At 43.5% G+C, this 20,802-nt stretch overlaps 9 protein-coding genes across 9 annotated transcripts; 5 read left to right on the top strand and 4 right to left on the bottom strand.

Moving 5' to 3' along the window:
* Window positions 1–6: 6 nt before the first annotated feature.
* On the top strand, window positions 7–880 carry V1514DRAFT_323179 (clathrin adaptor complex small chain-domain-containing protein). The gene is made up of 3 exons (XM_066926195.1): window positions 7–112; window positions 163–209; window positions 284–880. The coding sequence occupies exons 1-3, from the start codon at window positions 91–93 to the stop codon at window positions 770–772; spliced, it is 558 nt and encodes a 185-aa protein (XP_066786068.1). The 5' UTR covers window positions 7–90; the 3' UTR covers window positions 773–880.
* A 9-nt stretch (window positions 881–889) lies between these two features.
* Window positions 890–3,451, bottom strand: V1514DRAFT_323176 (uncharacterized protein). The gene is made up of 2 exons (XM_066926194.1): window positions 2,300–3,451; window positions 890–2,239 (listed from the first exon to the last, which is right to left on the bottom strand). Exons 1-2 carry the CDS (start codon window positions 3,314–3,316, stop codon window positions 998–1,000), a joined length of 2,259 nt encoding a protein of 752 aa, XP_066786067.1. The 5' UTR covers window positions 3,317–3,451; the 3' UTR covers window positions 890–997.
* An 85-nt stretch (window positions 3,452–3,536) lies between these two features.
* V1514DRAFT_317134 (HAD-like domain-containing protein) lies at window positions 3,537–4,734 on the top strand (the record flags this gene model as incomplete). Its single annotated transcript, XM_066925825.1, has 9 exons — window positions 3,537–3,629; window positions 3,687–3,699; window positions 3,766–3,899; window positions 3,950–3,962; window positions 4,017–4,036; window positions 4,087–4,137; window positions 4,190–4,243; window positions 4,321–4,389; window positions 4,501–4,734. The coding sequence occupies 9 exons, from the start codon at window positions 3,537–3,539 to the stop codon at window positions 4,732–4,734; spliced, it is 681 nt and encodes a 226-aa protein (XP_066786066.1).
* Window positions 4,726–6,465, bottom strand: V1514DRAFT_349462 (Mu homology domain-containing protein). The gene is made up of 2 exons (XM_066929371.1): window positions 6,251–6,465; window positions 4,726–6,191 (listed from the first exon to the last, which is right to left on the bottom strand). Exons 1-2 carry the CDS (start codon window positions 6,286–6,288, stop codon window positions 4,790–4,792), a joined length of 1,440 nt encoding a protein of 479 aa, XP_066786065.1. The 5' UTR covers window positions 6,289–6,465; the 3' UTR covers window positions 4,726–4,789.
* On the top strand, window positions 6,376–8,238 carry V1514DRAFT_361218 (uncharacterized protein). Its single transcript, XM_066929701.1, has 2 exons — window positions 6,376–7,081; window positions 7,157–8,238. The coding sequence occupies exons 1-2, from the start codon at window positions 6,591–6,593 to the stop codon at window positions 7,764–7,766; spliced, it is 1,101 nt and encodes a 366-aa protein (XP_066786064.1). The 5' UTR covers window positions 6,376–6,590; the 3' UTR covers window positions 7,767–8,238.
* Window positions 8,239–10,479: 2,241 nt separating this feature from the next.
* V1514DRAFT_349460 (uncharacterized protein) lies at window positions 10,480–13,090 on the top strand. The gene is made up of 4 exons (XM_066929370.1): window positions 10,480–11,196; window positions 11,265–11,404; window positions 11,478–11,934; window positions 12,011–13,090. Exons 1-4 carry the CDS (start codon window positions 10,693–10,695, stop codon window positions 13,019–13,021), a joined length of 2,112 nt encoding a protein of 703 aa, XP_066786063.1. The 5' UTR covers window positions 10,480–10,692; the 3' UTR covers window positions 13,022–13,090.
* A 202-nt stretch (window positions 13,091–13,292) lies between these two features.
* On the bottom strand, window positions 13,293–15,541 carry V1514DRAFT_323154 (uncharacterized protein). The gene is made up of 2 exons (XM_066926193.1): window positions 14,664–15,541; window positions 13,293–14,617 (listed from the first exon to the last, which is right to left on the bottom strand). The coding sequence occupies exons 1-2, from the start codon at window positions 15,366–15,368 to the stop codon at window positions 13,490–13,492; spliced, it is 1,833 nt and encodes a 610-aa protein (XP_066786062.1). The 5' UTR covers window positions 15,369–15,541; the 3' UTR covers window positions 13,293–13,489.
* Window positions 15,542–16,190: 649 nt separating this feature from the next.
* Window positions 16,191–19,005, top strand: V1514DRAFT_323151 (uncharacterized protein). The gene is made up of 2 exons (XM_066926192.1): window positions 16,191–16,442; window positions 16,493–19,005. Coding segments are annotated over exons 1-2 (2,385 nt in total). The 5' UTR covers window positions 16,191–16,440; the 3' UTR covers window positions 18,876–19,005.
* Window positions 19,006–19,040: 35 nt separating this feature from the next.
* Window positions 19,041–20,637, bottom strand: V1514DRAFT_662 (Nse4 C-terminal-domain-containing protein). The gene has a single exon (XM_066930097.1). It carries the CDS (start codon window positions 20,442–20,444, stop codon window positions 19,206–19,208), a length of 1,239 nt encoding a protein of 412 aa, XP_066786060.1. The 5' UTR covers window positions 20,445–20,637; the 3' UTR covers window positions 19,041–19,205.
* Between the last annotated feature and the right edge of the window lie 165 nt (window positions 20,638–20,802).

Here is a 20,802-nt window from a genome sequence, read left to right as displayed (position 1 = left end):
GGGTAACTTTAATATAAGGTGGTGTCAGTCACCGAGACGAACTTGTCAAAACATGCCCTTCACTGTTTCCAGTTACACAGTCAATTCACAATGATTAACGCAGTAATGATTTGTAAGTTACAGGTTTGAACTAATTAAAAAAAAGTTTGCTAATTGCAGTAGTTAACAACTTTGGTCTTCCTAGATTGACCAAGTTTTATACTCCGATTGTACGAATAAGGGAACCCTCTTTTCGCAAACAAAGGAAACAACAATTAACCCTGCTAAGGCTAACCATGTATAGGATTTGCAAACACAGCAATTGCTAATATCGCAATTATTTCAATTGTTGTCTACCAGGTCATCAAGCCAGTGCAATTTTTTAACCCCACCACCTTTATTGTCGTCCGAGTTGGACGATATAAGAGTAATCTATCGCCACTACGCAACCTTGTTTTTCGTGTTTGTGGTTGACGAGCAAGAATCAGAATTGGGAATTTTGGATCTTATTCAAGTACTTGTTGAATCACTTGATCGTTGTTTTGATAATGTTTGTGAACTGGATTTGGTATTCGGATGGGACGTGCTGCATGCAGTCCTGAACGAGATCATCCAAGGTGGCATGGTGGTGGAAACCAATATTAATGACATTGTTGGCGCGGTCGATGAAATTGGCAAGTTGCATGGTAACAAAAAGGGGTCTGTGGCTTCTTCGACCTTGTCATTTTCTGCAACAACATCGACGTTGTCTGCTTTGGCACGAGAGACAAGAGCCGCGTGGGCGAATCGATAGACTTATTACAAACGGGCTTTTACTGGTGACATGGGGATTTTTGTATTATAACGGCGTTTATGTTTATATTGTAATTGCATAGAAATATATTTTAATACATTTTTTTTTTTTTTTTTCAGTAATGCTAGCAAATGAGACTAGTAATCAATCCAAATATCAACCAATCAACCAAAAACACAATAAAATATAAAAAGGAAGAAAACAAAAAGATCAAAGAATTATGTTTTAGAATGTAGAAGCCGCCAAAAAGGCGGCAGCATTCTTTGCATCAATTTCAGATATTCCTTCTTCTTGATCATCGTTATTATTTTCATCAAACAAATTTGGACCATTATGTGCGGTACGGCGGTCACCACTCCAGCTATCACCTCCTGGACCTTGACTAGAAATGCCTCCCTGACGTCTATAAACCGGCGGAAGCCCGTCTCTGCCTAATCGACTGAGACCACCTGTACTGTCCGCTGCTCTGACGTCAACCCTGATCGATTCCCATACCGACAATGTTCGCCGCTCGGCGTCAATCATTCGTCGCACGTAGTCTGCAATGTATCCTTGCAAGTCTTCCTCCGTACTAGAATACCACTCCTTTTTCTCCTTTAACAAATTGCTCGTTACTCGATTGACCTTGGCGGTAAGCGCTGCTTCGGTTTGCTTAGCCTCTTCCAATGAGTTCAGTGCTTCATCAACCCGCAATGGATTAATTGACGCAGATCCACGCAACCTGGCCGCCGTGGCGTGTCGTGTTCGACTGGTTGACTGCGCGGATATCAGGTCTCGAATTAGGATCTGCCTGTTGGTCAATGTTTCCTTTACAACAAAAGCATCGTTAGAAAGCCATGACACGCCATCGCCAAGAGATATCATTTCCGCAGTAGACTTTGTGCTCTGAATATCGCCAACACTCATCACAGTCTTTCCTAATTTCTTCCACATATTGATCATGCCCGACTGAAATTCCAGTGCCGTCATGTTGACGAACCGGTGACCTAACTCGATCTCTGCCGTGCCAAGATGTCGTCTGGTCTTACTTAACTTATCCAACCGCATGCGAACATCGCTTGTAGCCAAGTAAAAACTCTTTGCGGTTGGCCTGAACGAAGCAAGTTCGGCGCAGTCATCTGGAGGTGGTTGCAATTGCTTGATTGCCTTTCTGCGAAGTCCAGTAGCAGGTGCTTCTTTCTTTGTGATTGGAGAGTAACCAAAGTCGGACTCAATAAAATACATCATTTCTTCATCACGCATGAGAACCGGATTAGAAGTTATCCTGTCCAGCCATTTTTGGAAACTGACTTTGATTCTATAGTCATCTTCATCGGTGCCAGCCCCAGCAGCGCTTGTGTCACCAGGAACTGTAGGTACAAAGCATTCTGGATTGGCCGAGCTCAAATGGTGGAAAAACTTCATGAATTCGCTATACGTTCGCCTGACGTCTCTAAATTGTGTGGTTCTGAATCTCGGAAGATTTGTCTAATAAAAATACTTAGTAAATCTAAAAAATCTATAAATTCCAGATTGAGGAGCACTCACATAAGCATCAAATTTAATTAATGGTGGTTTCTTGCCGTTCCGTTCCATGCCGGTAACTCTGGTACGAAGAACGTATTCAACAACTGTTTTTGTAGGAGGTGGCGGTACGTGTGCAGGTTCCTGGCGGTAATATGACTGTGGGTCATAGTACGATGCATTGCCTGGGTTTTGTGCTCGCTGATAGCGTTGTTGTTCATACGGGTTTGGTTGTCGTTGTTGATATTGCTGATAATGTTGCTGCTGTTGTTTTGATTGGGGCGGCGGCGCTGGTGGTTGTGTTCGATTTTGTTGAACGGACTGTCTCGGTGGTGGTTGTTGATATCGTTGTTGTTTTTGTTGTTGTTTTTGTTGTTGCTGTTGATGTTGCTGTTGATGTTGCTGTTGATGTTGCTGTTGCTGTTGCTGTGGCCGAGGGGCAGGTTGTGGTCTTTGATTATACTGAGGCTGCGGCTGTTGCTGGTACGGGCTAGAAACTGAAGCAGCTGTTGAATTGGAAAAAGCCTGATATGAAGTGCCATCACGATTACCGTTCACGTTTGCGTTTGCGTTATCGGCTTCATCTTCGTCAGCTGAATTCCATAGCTTTGGTCGATTGTCCTCTTCTGATGGATCAAGCGCATCAGGTCGACTAAATTCTGCATTATTTTGAGTTGAAATTTCTGGCGATGATGAAAAAGTTGGTTGCTGATTTTGATTAGAGGGAGTCGTGCCGTCATCCCAGTTGTTTCCATCCTCTGCGTATACTGCCGACACCACCGGTTGGGTAGTAAACCCAGCGTTTGTTATACCTTCATGCACTACCGATTTATCAGTAAATCCTGACCCCAAATCATCATTGCCACTGAAATATGACTGATGCACGGCCGTGGAACCAAACCGGTCGTGATCGACTTCCGCCGGTTCAGACTCGTGCTCGTTGTCGGGAGGAAGTAAAGTCCTTGGAGGAGACTCGGGGAAAAGAGTAGACTCGTCCTCGAAACCTGTTGACACCAGCCCGTCAATATTAGACGTGGCCATCTGGTTCGTCTGCTTTCTTTTTTTTTTGAGATTGAGTTATTTCAATTATACAAGTACGTATGACTTGTGCCTCTGTGAATTGAATTTATGGCAGATAAAGGCGTTGTTTTTCTGGGGTCGATAGTCGGGGGCATATAAATACTGCAGTCAACATGATAATCTGACCAGGTTGCACTCTTTTGAGGTATTAGATGTCCGTGCGGATAGTAATTTATTCAGAATGGTTCGTCTGATTTTAAAACCGTCGCTGCCGACCGACGTGCAAGTCAAGGGCTTAATTTTCGACATGGACGGCACGCTTTGTTTGCCTCAGGTAAGTTGTTGAAACTGCCGTGTCGAGTACGTGCAGGACGGCTAATAAATAGATAAGACATGGATGTTTGGTAAATAGGACTCAATTGGATTTGCAGATGCTTATAGACGTGTATACTCAACAAAATTTTTTTAAGGCAAGATGCGTGAAGTTTTAGGCATCACGAAAGGTGTCGACATTCTTGATCATATCTATTCGCTCGACGTCGACCAGCAGGCGTCCGCGCATGATAAGATCAAACATGTGGAAAAAACAGCAATGGTGCAAATGGTATGTTACTTAAGTAGGATGTAAACTTGCCAATATCTGATTTATTTTAGAAACCTCAACCAGGTATGACCAACCGGTGTATGACTTTGGCCTTCTTTCATTAACTCCGGCCCACAGGTCTGGCTCAATTAATGGACGTACGATGCTACATTGATAGAACATATGGATGCACTTTCTAATTATGCAGTTCCTGGATGAAAATAACCTCGATAAGGCAATCTGCACCCGGAACTTTGAAGTATGCACTGCGCCCGTTGTTGACTTTTAAATATTAAGCTAAATTACATTAGACACCAGTTCACCATTTACTCACCACATTTCTTCCCGAAAAGCTATTTCATCCAGTAAGGCAGTCACGTTATAATTTTTTTTTTTTTTTTCTTGAAATATTTTATTTTTCACGTTTAACCGAATTGCGTAGATTGTCACGCGTGAATTCAAGCCGCCGAAGCCGTCACCGGCAGGTCTGCTTCATATCGCAGAAAAATGGGTACGTATAATTTTTTTTGTTCATTTCACGCTCGTTCACTGCCTTAAAAAAAAGAAAAAAAGAAAAAAAAAGGAGCCAGCTTTTTTTTTTTTGTTAACGTTTAGTGTTCAGAATATAGAACCAAGGTACTTAATCATGGTTGGAGATTCCGTGGATGACATGCTTGCCGGACATCACGCTGGCATGACCACAATCTTACTAGAATCCGATGTAAACGGTCACTTGAAAGAGGCCAAGGAAACTGACGTGGTAGTTTCCAGACTAGACGCAATCATTAGTTTACTAGAAAATGGCATTGAAATTCCCGAGTTAGTTCCAGACGGGTCATCAAAAGATTTAAACTAAAATAAAAATGCTTTCTCTATCTATAATACATAATATATATATATACTATATATATTTAACCTCTAATCACAATGTCCTTGCCCTCGGTCATGTACTTGACTCCCTTGTACGGCTTAACCCGATCATCCAATCCTGAAGCGCTAGCAACCCGGAGAGACTCGACTTTGGTTCCACTGACAAGTAATCCCTGACAATCATACGAAATTTTAACGTACTTTGGAAATTCCTGTGGCACCGTGCCATCTTCACCAGGTTCCAGTTCCTCACTGACAACCATGGTTCCACGCAATGACGCGTTCCATCCCATCGGCGTCTTTCCCGGAAACCGCCAATAGCCAATGCCTTTCTTTTCCACGTTGAACTCGCCTGAAGATGCCCGGGTGCTCTTAATGCTTTGTACTCTGTCGCCATCAAACGCGATTTCGACCTTGAGATTCTCCACATGCTTGACGTTACGTGGCACCCTGCTCCATACTCGTACTTCAAATTCATCCTTGGACACGCCGAGTCCAGTTCGCAAATCACCACCAATGGGTCCGGATTCGACGCCAGAAATGGTATACTGAAGGAGGCAGCATCGTCCATCCGGTGGAATAAACGACAACGTTCCCGGTTGTTCCCGCCATCTTGATAATCTAACACAAGGATGAAATGAAGGTCCCTCAAGAATTCGATTGCCAAAGGAAAGTATTAATTGAATGTCCGGAACGCCAGAAAGCTTTGTGGTTGCGAAAACCGATCCATGAGCAATTGACACGATAGGTTCGGCAAGAACTTGTGGTGCCGACGCAGCAGTGTAAAATGCTGAAGTCGAGACTACGGGAGTGTTTTTGATATTGTTGATTAACTGTTGCGTTGGCGTCACAGCGGGAATGATGACCGACAATGTTTCCTTCACATCGATGTACAACTCGTTGCTATTGTGTTTCACGCTAGATCGCCGCCAGGGTACGTTTGATCGCGAGTTGCTTGACAATGACAAAGGGGACGAGGAAGAAGACACAGAATTTGACTTGAGTGAAGACGACAATCCCTTGAGAGATTCGGCCGCGCCTGTGGGCAACTTGGACAAATATTTTGACAACCCATCTTTATACGGGACCAAGTCCCGAAGAGTATTCTCCTCCGTCACAAACGGAAATCCGTCCTCGATCATCTCGTTCAGAAGCATCATTATGGTTGAACAATTCTTTTCAATCTTTTGTCGTGATATCGGTGCTCCAAAATAATCATGCAGTACTTTAATTAAATGTGATATAAACTCCAATGGTACCAATGCAGGAATCGTGGCCGTGCATGGAACAAGAAATTCAAGAGCATCCTGTCGGCGATGGAACAGCAGCACCGAGGGCGAGATTTCAACAACCACGTCGGCTTTGTCCGCGTCTGTGAGCGCAACCTGAATGGTTTTGTTGGACGGAGGATTGCTCGTCACTGGATAGCCTAGAAGCAGTTGACTGCAAATTTAATTAATTCCTATACTGTGTTGACCAAGTTGTAGGTTGGGTAAACTCACCCGTTGATATCGGTGATGTAAACGGCTTCAATAGACATGATATCTTATCGGGCGACGATTGCTCGTTCCACAATTAAACACGAATTTTCAAATAAATTTCTCAAAATTAAAAGTTTCAGCGTTCGGCCAAATCGTTCACTCTACTGTCCTTGAGCCATCAAATTGTCGAAGCTGTGGTTGATTAATTGATGATTTTATACGGAACGTGGCGAGCTATTAATTGAAACTTCGAACCGTCCCCACTAACAGTGCGGCTTCATTATTCGAGCCACCACTATAATATTTACTTCTTTTGAAATTAAAAACACACAACAAACAGAAAAAAAGAAATAAAAAAAGAATGGTCCTTGAAGCTATTAGATACTCACCAGGATCGCTGCAAATTCTTGATCAGCTTCGGCTTCCGCATGAGTCTGTTTACGTGCCGGTTACCAGTTCTGAAGATGCATTCCACGCCATCAAGACCATGACCGTTCGCGGCGCACCAGCCATTGCCATCGTGGCTGCATTAGCCCTGGCGGTCGAGATTTTCGGCACTGACTTTGCATCACCGGAACAGGCACGGTTGTTTATTACTGAAAAGTTACATTACCTTGTCACGTCACGACCAACCGCGGTCAATCTTTCTGATGCTGCTCGCAAGCTCGAGATCTTGGTCACTGAGACCGACGGCAGCGCTGAAGATGTTAAGCAAGCATACCTGAAAGCGGCGGAGAAAATGCTGGTTGATGATGTTGATGATAACAAGAATATTGGTGATAATGGCTTGACATGGGCCGAGAAGACGTTCGGGCCAGAACCGTTCTCGGTTCTCACGATCTGCAATACCGGGTTAGTACGCATAAACCAGATGGCTTCAAATCATGAATTGTTTTTTTTTTCTCTTGATATTAACAATATAACTAGATCACTTGCTACGGCTGGATACGGCACTGCGCTGGGTATCATCAGATCCATTCATAGTGCTGGTAAGCTGATACATGCTTATGCCCTCGAAACCAGGCCTTACAATCAGGGCTCCCGCCTGACTGCCTACGAGCTCGTGCACGACCATATTCCGTCCACGCTGATTACGGACTCCATGGCTAGCGTGCTTCTCAAGACTCACCCAGAGATTAAACTGATCGTTGTTGGTGCTGACCGAGTGGCCAAGAATGGCGACACGGCGAACAAGATAGGCACGTACCAATTGTCTATCGTGGCCCGGCATCACGGCGTCAAGTTTGTCGTGGCCGCACCGACAACGTCGATTGATCTGCGTACTCAGTCTGGCGATGACATTGTGATTGAACAACGCAGGCCCGAAGAACTTGTCACCGTTCGCGGACCGGTGGTTCAGGATGGCAAGGTCGACGTGAGCAAGGTTGAGACCATCAACATTGCCGCCCCTGGCATCAACGTCTGGAATCCGTCGTTTGATGTGGCACCGGCCGACTTGATTGACGCTATCGTCACTGAAAAGGGCGTCGCTGTTAAAGACTCCAATGGCTCGTTCAACCTTGAGCAATTTTTTTAGACTTTAAAATCAAAATGAAATACTGTATATTTATATTATTACAAGTGAACTATTCATTATATCTTGTGGATTCATACTGGGGGTTGACTATCGTTTTTCTTTACTACCATTGTTACTACGAATTCTTATTATGAAGCAAGCCGATCAATCGTTATTACTAATTAGGGCTCTTGGTTAGAAGTACATTAATAATATTTGAATTACTTGAATGTTTATAGAAAATGGCATAGATTGGTCTATGGTGTTCATTTGAATGGCTAACACATTGAAGTCCGAAATAGTAACTGACGTGAAATTGCAAGTCATTGTGGCTTGCTAAGGAATATCAGCTTGGTGCTTAATTGATTTTTGCAGTCATATTTTGTTATCAAAAAAATGGTCACGTGCTAAACTTGGCTCGCGCCCTAAATTAAAGGCCTCATATTGTATGTAGTTAATTCAGCACGAGAAATTGCGAATTCTTGAATCATCCGACCTGTACTAGTAAAAGATAACAAACGTCTGCCTAAGCCCTTACCCCGACAGATACCCCTTCTCCTTTTCCTCCTCCATCTCCAATCTGCAGATGGCAAGACCAGATGCCTCACTTCTGGTCCCGTTCCGTAATTGGGTAGGTCGAGTTATGACGTTTATTGGTCCAACTAATTCAGTGTTCTACGTTTCAGTAACATGATTGTAAGGAGTGGCCAATCGATGGGTGTCGTTCTGGGGTCGTACCTCAACTACGTTGAAGGGTTCATCCCACTGCGGAGCAAGGCGATGGGCTCGATAACTGACTATTCTCTTCAACCAAATGCCGACTAACTATTTGGGCAATGGCTCTTTTTTCTCATTGCGCCAACTCCCTTGTTTTCTTTTTTTTTAGTGTAGTCACGATGTAAGGTAGTTTTCTTCCATAGCAGCTAAAGCCGGTGACATTTTGTATGGCTCCCGTCTTACTGCTCTTTCTGTTCCAGTATCAATCACATGTGGTTTATGTGGTGGTGTGTCGGTCTGGATGTGGCTTATTTTGTTTTGATCGAAATACGCAGGCATACATCCCCCGATCCGGCCCCGACATTTACTGACTTACGTGATTAGTACCGAGGGGGACATCTCATAAAATTCTCTTGCAATTTGGAATGGAAGTGTTTTCTCTTCTTCTGAACGAATCCAGCATCACATTTCATCATCCATTGACGCCTGGTAATATGCTTGGTCTCCACCGAGACGTCTCCAATGCTCACTGGTACACTGTTGAGTGAATCATCGTGGATAGGCAATCTCCCGCAAAGCGAATCTTAATGGGATCATCGATAGGTTGTATCATCTTTATCGATCGTAACTTTATCAGGGTCCTGGTAGTTAGTTACTCTGTGATCCCGAGTCGAATAGGGCTTGTGTCGAGATCAATCCGATCTTGAGGTCGTAGACGTATTCGACCCCGCGACGGCCGGGCCAGGATGGGTGATGCTCTCTGTATCTCCCCAAACACTGGAGCCACTACTTCTTCAATATGGCATATGTTTTCGTGGTCTTGTGCGTTTGCTTCATTTTTCTGTGGACAGGCTCGCGCGAAATGCCTGCTTTCACAATTATGACATCCATCTTTTAGTTTTCTTGGTCGGGCTGTTGTTGTGTTCATGGCTTGAACTAACTCCGATCGCTTGGGTTAAATCCACCTTGAAGGGGGTCGGGGTCGGCCCTTAACTCAAACCATGTTTTTGGGCCGGTTATCCCATAGATTTGCTTCATTGGTTGCTGCAAACGACCGCGTATTTGACGCAGTATTCTTGAATGATTGCGTCAAATGATCATCTGCGATTCTTCACCTGGATAACCAACACGTCTCAGGTTCTTTGTAAGACAGCCATACGGGAATAATTATGTCAATAGCCTTGAAGTTTGTTGGAAGTAGTAGACTCCGGCAGAGTTTAAAAGCCGTCTTCAGATCATTCTGCGTCGGCTTATCCTCCAAGCGCACAAAATGGCTAAGATGTACTTTGCCCTTCTTCCCTAACTTTCCACAACGGTCGTTCTTCACAAAAACTTGTCTCCAAATAATTTGGCAAAAGATTTGTAATAGAAATGGCGTTTGGTTTCACTAACGCGGAATCCGTCGGTAATAACTCATCCGCAGCGAATAACAGCAACAATTTCGCCTGCTTGTCCTAAACCGTTAAACACCTGCTCGGGGTCGGGGGTTTGAACCGTTTGGACACGGGAGGTCGCTCTTGATTTTCGCGCGTTTCGACTCAGCATTAAGTGTCGATGGCGTAAAACGGTGGTGTAAGGTCTTTATTCTGACTGCTCGCGCTTCGATCACGAGACGTCAAGGTCGCAGTGATGTTGAGGTCGCAGTGATGTTGAGGTCGCAGTGACGTTGAATACGGCAGTAGATCATCGCACGGATGCTGAGTTGAAACGCGCGAATCCCGTTCAGGTGTTTAACGGATTAGTAAACATAAGACAAGCAGGCGAAATTGTTGATATTCTGTTACTATTATTTGCTGACGATGAGTTGTTACCGACAGACCCGGCTTTCAGTATTTTATGAAAACCTAATAGGTTTCAATCTTAAATATAAACTGGTTGTTGTTCAAGAGCAAGCTAAAAGCTTATAATGAATTTCGTAGCGACCATTTTTTGAACATGTGTCGTTGCCCACATATACAGGGATGGCATCGCACCGTAAACATAATGTAAATACATTCTCTTTATAATTATACAAGTTATTATCATTCGGCATGCTGTTTTCGCCAAAGTTATCGCAGGTTTCACACGCGTCAGTCCGTACAACAAGTTAAAACGCGTTGGCGCTTAGGTTTTTAAAGCGCAAGAATACGCTTACCACATGAACTTTTTTTTATGTGGCCACGATTGAACTTCCAAGTATAACCGTTACCAATAAATATTTTTTGTTATATAAAAAGAAAAAAGAAAAATTATGGTTCAAAAAATTTCGAAACCAGTAATAGCCGATATCAGATCTGAACGAGCGAGGCCGGTTAAATTTCGTGAGGGCAAGCGGGTAAGATTCTCCGTGCCCACGAACGAATCATCACCGCCCGTGAATACGAAAATACTTGAATTTAGTTCATCGACTATTACAGAATTTCAAGATAATAATGCGGGTATTTTATTTGCATTAGAACATTCGTCAGACGATTCCAGCCCATCCACACTATCGCGTCGGCCAAGGCAATCTATTCCCATGGCATCTATTTACTCTTCAAACACGCATGAGCAATCGTCAGTTTACGACATTAATATTTTAAAACCGATTGCGAAAATACCAAATTTGTTATCTTACAGACTTTCCATACCCAAGACTACGATTTACTCGACCATTTCCCCGCAAAATAATACCATTGCGTTGCCTGATAATGATGCGTCTTGTATTTGTCCGCCATTGGGAGTAATTAGTTCGTCTCCACTAATGTGGTCTGACGTGAGTTTTTATTAATAGTATTTACTATTAACTTCATTACTGAATCTTGATTTTGATGTCGATTACAGACATTGCAAGAGCTTTGCGATGCTACATTGTTCTTTTGCAATTGTAACTCTAGCGTATGCCAATCTAATGGTATTGCCAATGCTTTTTTAATTGACTCCGATATGGATCAAAATTTTAACACGAACGTAATAATTGCTCGGTACGTTCTTTTTAAAAAATAAATGAATAAGAAAACAATAATGAATACGCTGAATTGCTAACGTGGATTTAAGTCCCCAAGATGATGATGCTGCCTTGGTTGAGTTAGTCGACAGTAATGGACGGATGTTTTACAGGACTACGACCAACGCAGACATGGCTCTTTTGCAAAACATGAAGTTGTTCATTCCACTGGTCATAATTCTTGGGCAGAATTGCGTTGCAGGCTTTCAAAAGTTTTCAAGACGATATGCGGTTACGGATTGGTTTATGGTCACGCATGCGTGGCAAGAAAATGTTGATCTGTTTAATGGAATCCTTAGATGGAAATTTCGATTTGAGAGGCAGTCTTCCTTCGAGCAGGCAACGTGGTGGTGGCCCGAACAATTGTCGCCGTTGAACGCTTTTGACCATATCGGTTCCAACAATTGCATCACATGCAAGGTTACTTCTCCACTTTTGTTCAAATCCAATAATTCTGATTCACCAATATTTGTGTGCCTTAATGACCAGTGCTCCCAGTTTATGATTGTGAGTTTTTTTTTTTCCGGTATGGCAATAATGGTTTAGCATGCGCTAATTATATATATATTTTTTTTACATGCAGGGTCTGCTGGACTCGCGCCTGCAACTAACCTCGGCCGCCAAGCAGGCACGCACGATTCAACATGCCTTGCCCGTGCCGTATAATATTTTTGATCACAATCGAAAACTAAACCCGTTCACGACTTGGGGGTTTTATTGCAAACCTTGTGGCAAGTTAAACTGCCGTGAAGAATTCGGCTCGTTGAGATGTGGCAACAAGGAGTGCAATGCCGAACCATTCTTTTTCCGTCATGTTGATTCATACTTGCTTGGTCAAAATGATGATGAAGAATCATGGCGGCCCACATTCACGGGCACTCCAATCATGAATAACCGCATTATTGACCACAGCAAGGTTTGCCTGACCAGTTATCGACAATTAAATCCTAACCAAAACAATTTATACGTGACGATTGCTGAATACAACGTTGCTGGAATTACCGGTTCCGTCTTTCATGTCATGCCAAACGAATTTAAAAGCAAGGCAGCTCAATCAATTCTTGATAGTTTTAAAGACATCGTCAAGAATTTTAAACGAGCACGATCGTCATGCGGGCGCTATTTTACTCATCATGGCGGCAGGCCGGATTGTGATCAATCGCGATGGCCTGAAGAACTTGCCAGCGCGGTGCTCGAACTTGGCACCGAACTTGCCCGCATGACCGATGCGCACGCGCCGGCGTTCAGGACGGCCATTGCTGGCGCGTACGTTACAGCCGACACGGTGGATTTTATTGATCATGCTGATATTGCCAACGCGCATGATTTGATCGGCGTGCTGTGCCTGGGATCTAGTGCCACCGTCACATTTCGTATAACCCAAAATTTTTTTTTTTTTTTTTACTCTTTTTTATTAACTAACTTGTTTTGGTGGGGGGTAACAGGTGACTTAATTACGGGTTCTGATATTTTGCAATTGATGATTGATCATGGTGACTTTGTGTTGTTATCAGGTAAACATGTTCTACAACTCGGCTGTTTAAGCACGACAAAAGGCAAATTTCGAATAGCCGTAAAACTTTCAGTGAAATAAAATTGCATTAATAGTACATTTATGACATTGCACACACATATCTCATTATCGTTCAAACCAGAATTCCAATATTAAACAAAAACAAACAAAAAAAAATATTAAAAACAAATTAACTTATATAAATTATAATGCAGCAAAACAAATGTGCGCCTCGTATCAAACAATTGTACAACGTAAGCTCTTTTCGTTTCCTTTTTGAGCTACAACAGAAGCATTTCTTTAAAAAAAAAGTGCGAGACATGTTTTTCATAACCATCGTTATAATCAAGCGAAAAAAAAAAAAAAAAAAAAAAAAAAGAAATCCAACAATATAGATCATATATTAATAATTCGTGCCCATCCATATATTTTTTAAATTAATGGGATCTCGTTAAAATTTAAATCATTCGTTGCATGATCATAAACTAGTAAACATGTCGTTTAAGAAAAGAAATGCGCATGAATGTAATTATCATTATATTTTTTAATTCAGGCTTGAGGAATTCGTAAGGAATAATTGCCATGTGAATTTGATTTCTGTTGCAAAATGTTGCTTGTGGATGGCGAATTGTAAAGGGAGTTTAATCTTGCGGTCGATCTTATATCGGCGAATGATTTTGTGGATCGCAAATAAAGACGATTATCTGTACCGGATTGACGATAATCGGTATTGTTCGCATTATAATCGATTCCGTATGGTCTCTGAGCGTATGCGCCAACGTGATATTGCTGAGCAGGACCCGGCATCGGTCGTCGTGACACAATTACTTCTCGCGCATCGCCGTCACCTCTGGACGTATGCACAAGCCCCATCGATGACGCAAGAATGCGCACGTTTCGTCGATGAACAGCACTTAACACGCCAAAGACTAGCTCATCACGAGCAAGATCATCGCGGAAAAGAAGAATCTCGGAGTAAATGTTTAACGTGGTCGGGTCATTAAGGTCAAGATCCATTCGGCCACCACTGGGCACGGGGGACACACTCCTGGCATTTTGTGAATGAGGATTTAACTTGGGTAATTGAGAAAGACTGCCTCTATGTTGCTCTTCAAGTTGGCCTCGCTTGCCCCTTTTCTCGCGCTCGATGCGTTCACGGTCAGCAGCCGGTAGCATTTTCTTGTATTCGACCCTCAGTTTTCTGCCAGCGAGTTCGTGCCCGTTCAGCACGTTGATAACCGCCGCTGTGTCCTCTGGAGTGACAAAATTGGCAAACGCCAAACCTCTAAACACGCCATTGTCGAAATGATAATTAAACGCATAAGGCAGGGTGAGACCGAGCGTGAGCATTGTGTCAATAAGTTGCTCCTTCTTAATAGCAAACGGAATATTTTTAATCACAATTGCGGTCGGAATCAGCTCCTCGTCTGGTTCAGGTACGGCCTGAGAAGGCACGGTTGTAGAAGTCGAATATGATTGCGCCTGGTTGAGGTTTTTAGGTGACGTTGGCGAGAAGCTGCTTGAATCGGACAGGATTGATTCCGACTTTGACGAAGCATAAGCTGAACCAGATGAATAATTATTAGCCAAATGGAATGGTGCTCTTGGATGAGGAAGATAGTCATGATATTGCTGAGGTTGTTGGGGTTGCTGAAATGTAGGGATTGTTTCGAGCCACTGGGAAATTATTAAAAATAAAAAAAATAAATATGATTAAACTTACCGATCGATGACGGTTTAATGCATGGTTCGAATTTTTCCATCCAATTTCGAGTTGATTCGGCAATTGTTCTCTAAGGCCGCCGTTTACGGAATCGTATCGAACATTATCAAGTCGCGAATCAGAATATGCAGAATCAAACGTGTCGTATGAAGACTGTTGGTGTAGGTATGGATTTTGTTGTTGTTGTTGTTGTTGTTGTTGTTGTTGCTGTTGCTGTTGTGGCGAGGATGATAGAGCAGACGTGTTGGGCTGAACATTATTGTTGATATTTGTGCCAGCAATGCCGGAAGTCAAACCGGCAATATCAAAAGACTGGCCTGCAGATTGACTACCAAATGTATCAAAATAACGCGACTGAGCTCTTCGCAAACCTCTGCCACCCTGAGAAGATTGGTGTTGGTGTTGATGAACTTGAGAAGGTTGGGCGGGGAGTAATTGAGAATTAGCGGACGACTGTGACATGATTGAGACCTGGTCTATGTGACGTTGTGAATCCAAAAGCTCGTACTTGGAAGAAATTGAACCTGAATGCTGATGCAACGAATCTGGTGATAACAAGTCAGCAAAAGAAGCAGTCAAGAGCCCCAGTTTGGCGGGCGATGACGAATGAGCCGTGGACGAATTTGAAGACAACGTGGACGAAGACAATGGTGAAACGCTAGCGGCACGTCTAACCAAATCGTTGTCAGACAATTGCAGACTCATGCAAGACGGTAGGTTGCAAAATGATGCACACAGAACGAGCGTGAAAATTAAACGAAAGACTGAATACACAAAAAAAAAAAAAAAAAATGAAAAAGAGAAGGAAAAATTAATGTACTAAACGAGTGACCGCATGCAGAATCTAATGTACTAAAGAAAATTTAAAAAAAAAAAAAGCCGGATCAACAAGTTGAATAGCAATTGAGTGCGAGCAGGTCACTGGTCGTTTGTGTTGAGACGATGTGGGATTTGAAAACAACAGAGCGAGAACCGGCGCGGGAAGGATTGGCGAGCGCAAAAAAAAGGGTCCAACGCGCCCAACGATTGAGGTGACACGATGACCGTCGTGTGCTTCCAAACGAAACGGAATAATGCAAATTTTGATGGAAAACAGCCTTGTTTTTGTTTTTATGATTTATTTTAGTCTACAGGGGTTGTACTATTCATACAATGGCAATCTTGTGCAACTGGTTTTTGTTTTGTTTTGCTTCGACCTCATCGGTTGACTCAGCGGGCTAAAGTGGCCACCGCCCTCATTTAGGCAATCACCGTATGCGGTAATGGCATTGCCAAATACGGTTAGGCTTGTGCTGCTGGCTGTCGAGCATATAATGCTGAAGCCAATCACAGGTCGCCATGTCCAAATGCCACGTCATGCTGTGTCAATGAAATGGATCGTTTTGCATTGCATCTTCAATCTTATCGACAGCCAATTGAATGCACATCTATCTATGTATATGTAAATGGAAACGTTGTCTGCGAGTTGAGCATTGCGTTGAGTCTTTTTGTTGCGTGCACGTGATATATTCGCTGACAACTAAGCCGCAATCTATATAACTATTTGATTTTGAGAGCTTCTCGTGAGAATATATACTTCAACTATATTCCACGTTGATACCCTGATCTACAGGCACGCAACAACCTGGTTGCAGCTCGCAAGGCGTGATTGGCCTTTTTTTTGCTTGGTTTATTTATTTTTTCACCGTTTGGTTTCCTTGTCGAGGCTACTCAGTCATGAGCGGCCGTCACATAACTGCGAGCTCGGCAGGTTCGGTTTGCATGGCATGCAGGCAAAATGTCAGAATGATGCGTCCTGGTCGGTTATATTTGACTTACAATCACGCCAGGTTATTTTCAACGTCTTTACTGAGAAGGAAGCCGATTGTGGAAGGTGTTGTAAGCAACACGATCAATCCACTAACTCGTTCGGCCGTGTCGACAGCTTCGCACGTCACCGACGACAAGCTTCTGCGGGACGCGTTTGATTCGCCTCAGGCATGGTCAGAATTTACTTCAAATTTAAACGCACTTGATTCGCAGGGTTTGCTTATGAACTCTCGCTTAAACACGGCGGACAGTTTGGTCCAGTTTGCTGTAGATACGTTGCATGCTGCTCAGCGCACGACCGGAAAAATACTGGCCATCACTACGGAGCAAGAGATGCACGGAGCCATTAGGCTTTTGGACCGTTTGTCTGACATGCTGTGCCGCGTAATTGATCTGGCTGAATTTATCAGAACCATACATCCCGATCCGAATTTCGTTCGAGCTGCTGAATATGCATACGAAATTATGATATCTTACATGATTCAACTAAATTCTTCAGACGAGATGTATCATATCTTACGCAAGATTGTGAATAATCCAAATGTTTATGGCAAGTTATCCCGTGAAGAAAATATCGTGGCCAATTTACTCTTGCACGATTTTGAAAAATCCGGCGCCGCACTCGACCTGGCAACAAGAGAGCGCGTCATGAAGGTTCAACACGATATCGATTCGCTTTCTCGAGAATTCATGAGCGGCATCGGTCCAGAGCATGATTCGATTCAAGTTGACGTTTCAGACTTGATGGGCCTGGACCCTACCGTGGTCTTGGCATTAAAGCAAGCCGCTGCCACGCCCAATAACAAGAGATTGAAATTTGGACGCCCAAGGCAAGATTTGGACCGTGTCTCAAAAGTTTCAATACCTACGACCGGTCCGATCGCAAGAATGGTTGCCGTTAGCGTTCATTCTTCCAAGATTAGAGAACAGTTATATGTTGAAGGCCGGAGATCACATTCGGAGCAGACAAAACTGCTTGACAACCTGCTCCGGTCGCGCATGAATTTGGCAAGCCTGTTGGGTGCAAAGACGTATGCTGAATATAAATTATCAGACAAGATGGCTCGCACACCTGAGTCCGTTAACCGATTTTTGGATAACTTGGCGTTTAAGACTCATCCCGGTGCTGCAAAGGAGATTGAGTTACTTAAAACGGTCAAGCAAAATTACTTGACCAGTATTAGCGGTGCTGTAAAAGATGATGGCCAGTTTAACGAATGGGACCGTGACTATTACCTTTCTCGTTATCTGGAAAATAAACGAGCTAAAGTGAAAACGCCAGATTTTTTAAACTCTTTCTTTTCTGTCGGCACGGTCATGCAAGGATTATCCAGGTTATTCACAAAACTTTACGGAATCAGGTTTGCTCCTCGCGAAGTGGCACCGGGTGAGGTTTGGCATGGTAATGTTCGCAAACTGGACATCATGGCAGAGACGACTGACCCGCTTCGTCCGGAACAACGAATCGGAATCATGTATTGTGATTTTTTTGGAGTGTCGGGGAAGCCAAGAAACCCGGCGCATTACACCGTGCGTTGTTCTCGCAGGATATTTGACGATGAATTGATCGACGGACTCGATCCCGGTATCGGAAGCGTGCCCAGTCTTCAAACTACCGACGGTCACTTGTTTCAAGTGCCCACTGTTAGTCTGGTGTGTGATTTTTCTGGCAAAAGAGACGACAGGCCGTGCCTGTTATCGTTTGAAGAAGTTGAGACCTTGTTCCATGAGATGGGTCATGCCATGCATTCCATGCTTGGGCGCACGGCACTGCATAATATTTCCGGTACAAGATGTTCGACAGATTTTGTTGAATTGCCATCCGTATTAATGGAATATTTTGCATCTGCTCCCGATGTTTTGGCATTGTACGCACGTCATTATGAGACTGACGAACCGTTACCGCACAAACTGTTAGAGGCTCATTTGCAAGCTCGATCCACGCTTAGATATAATGATTCATACTCTCAAATTAAAATGTCGTTGCTCGATCAGTCATTGCATTCTCTTTCCGAAACGTCTTTGACTTTTAACTCGTCAGAGATTTATCATAACATACTCGACAAGTATTCTGTTCTCCCTCCCGTCCGTGATGCTACTTGGCAAGGCATGTTTGGTCATTTGGTTGGCTACGGAGCTGTTTATTACTCTTATTTGCTCGATCGAGCAATCGCATCTCATGTTTGGTCAACCGTGTTTAAATCTGGCCAACATGGAGGTGCGATCTCACGACAAGCTGGTGAGAAATTTAAAAATGAGGTTTTAATCTGGGGCGGCGGCCGAGATGCATGGGAATGCTTGGCCGGTGCACTTAACCGACCTGAACTTGCCAAGGGCGGCGAGGATGCGATGGAGATTATTGCAAAGGGAGCAGGAGAGGAAGTTGGCGGAACATGGAGATAAAGAGTAAAAAAAAAACAAAATTGCATTATAGTTCCTGCATTTTAATTTTTGTAATAATTATGTGCCAATTTTTGATTTTTTTTTTGTTTGTATAAATTTAATTAAAACTCCCAAGAATGTACAATATTTGGAACATAAAACATAAATAATGGCATAATGAACTTGTTTGCCTAAAAATATCTCTGCAACGAGCACACAAAAACAAATAAAAACAAAAAAAATGCTAAACATTAACCCACATATCTAAAGCACTTATAAACAAAGTAATAATACACCGCTGCAAAAGGGCAACGCAAAAAAAAAAAAAAAATCGCTTGTTCAAATAAAATTTTAACCATACCACGAATTAGCGTCGGCAACTTGTTGAATGCTTGATTGCCGGGTCGGAATTAATGATGATTCAATGCCAAACGCGTCAATCAGGTCCCGCCAAGCGGTCATGCTGAGTTCAAACACGGATTGCTTCCTGGTCAAGTTTCGTCTTCGTTCATATTCGGCACGACCTTGCTCGGTGTCTTGATTGATTTCGTCAATATGTCCCAAGTACGTAATCATCGGAACACCGTCACTATTCTCGTCAATACTCACTAACGCGTCCTTAACCAAAAACGAGAGATAAAACAAGTTTTCGACACTCTGAGAATAACTTTCCGGATTAAGAACGAATTCAAACAAATTTATGGGCACGCCGATGCTCTTTAGTGTCATGCCCAGGTACATGACATTAGAACTTGTCGTGTTTTCTTGCTGTTGAATGTTTGATGCTTCAACATCTTGAGGCCGAACAACCGGGGCCTTGGACTGTCGCGTGCGATCTTCCGCTGATCGTTGAGTAACCGCCCTCACTTTTGGCGGCTCGCTTGAAACCGAAAGAAACTCGTTCAAGGTCGGCGCCAGGTTCGCGGCATGCGCCAACCTGCCGAACCGCACCCAAGATTTAACATCGGCATCCGTAAATTCCTCGTACTCGTCTTCAGATTCCGAATTATTTTCGGCATCGTTGACCTCATGATGATTACGCCGATCACCGTATAAAAAAGTTCTGATTCGTTGAACGTAGTCGTCCATGTCGAACTCGACCGCCGAACCCAGGCGAATGCCGCGGGCCTTGCGATGCAAAATTTCACCGGTTTCGACCAAAAGATGCGAATCCAATACTGCTTCGTTGGGTGCTCTAACCCGCAGATAAAGATTATTCGCGTCTTGAATCGTTGCCGCCAAGCCACCATCCCGAGGCTTCAAGAGTGTTTGCTTGGATTCGAGCGTCGTTTTTAACAATTTGCGATATTTTCTTCGCAAATCACGTCGCTCACGTGGATCTTGATCGGGGTCAAAGTAGTCTCGTTCGACAAGCTTGCCCAGTCTCCGTTGCAAGCGATCGTCCAGCTCGCCAAACACGCCTTTCTGCTTCTCAGCATGAGCTTGGTCCTCAAAACCGTCGCCGTCATCGCCACTTGGCGTTTCAGTCTGAGTTAGCCGCTCGTGTTGACTGGAATTTAAAACCTGTTCCTTGTCTGAATTATACACAGTTGACGATGGGCTTATTGGATTTTGCACAAGTCGAGCCATGATTGCAGAAATAGGAAGAATAGTGTTGGGTCACTTCAATTCTTCACTATTGCACATACATCTATATGTACGTCACAAATAAATCCCTAATCACAACTGGGCTTGCCGACCGATTTGATCAAGTAAACGCAACACAATCCGGGGTTTAAAGCCGACGCTCTGTTCGTTACAAGCGCGCGCACGCGAAAACGATAAAAAAAAATGGTGACGACGACGGACGCGTTGGGACGTTCGTTACCCGAACCCTGAAAATGCGGGTTCGGAGAAATTCAAGCGACAATTTGCACCAAATTCGTCAACTCACCCTGACCGAATTGGAATGGGCATGCATGCATGCATCATCATCATCATGCCTGCG

This window comes from Lipomyces japonicus, assembly GCF_038497905.1.
Source record: "Lipomyces japonicus strain CBS 7319 unplaced genomic scaffold V1514scaffold_1, whole genome shotgun sequence".
NCBI lineage: Eukaryota > Fungi > Ascomycota > Lipomycetes > Lipomycetales > Lipomycetaceae > Lipomyces > Lipomyces japonicus.
Note: the sequence above shows the minus strand (reverse complement) of the source record. Positions and strands in the feature narration are given on the sequence as shown.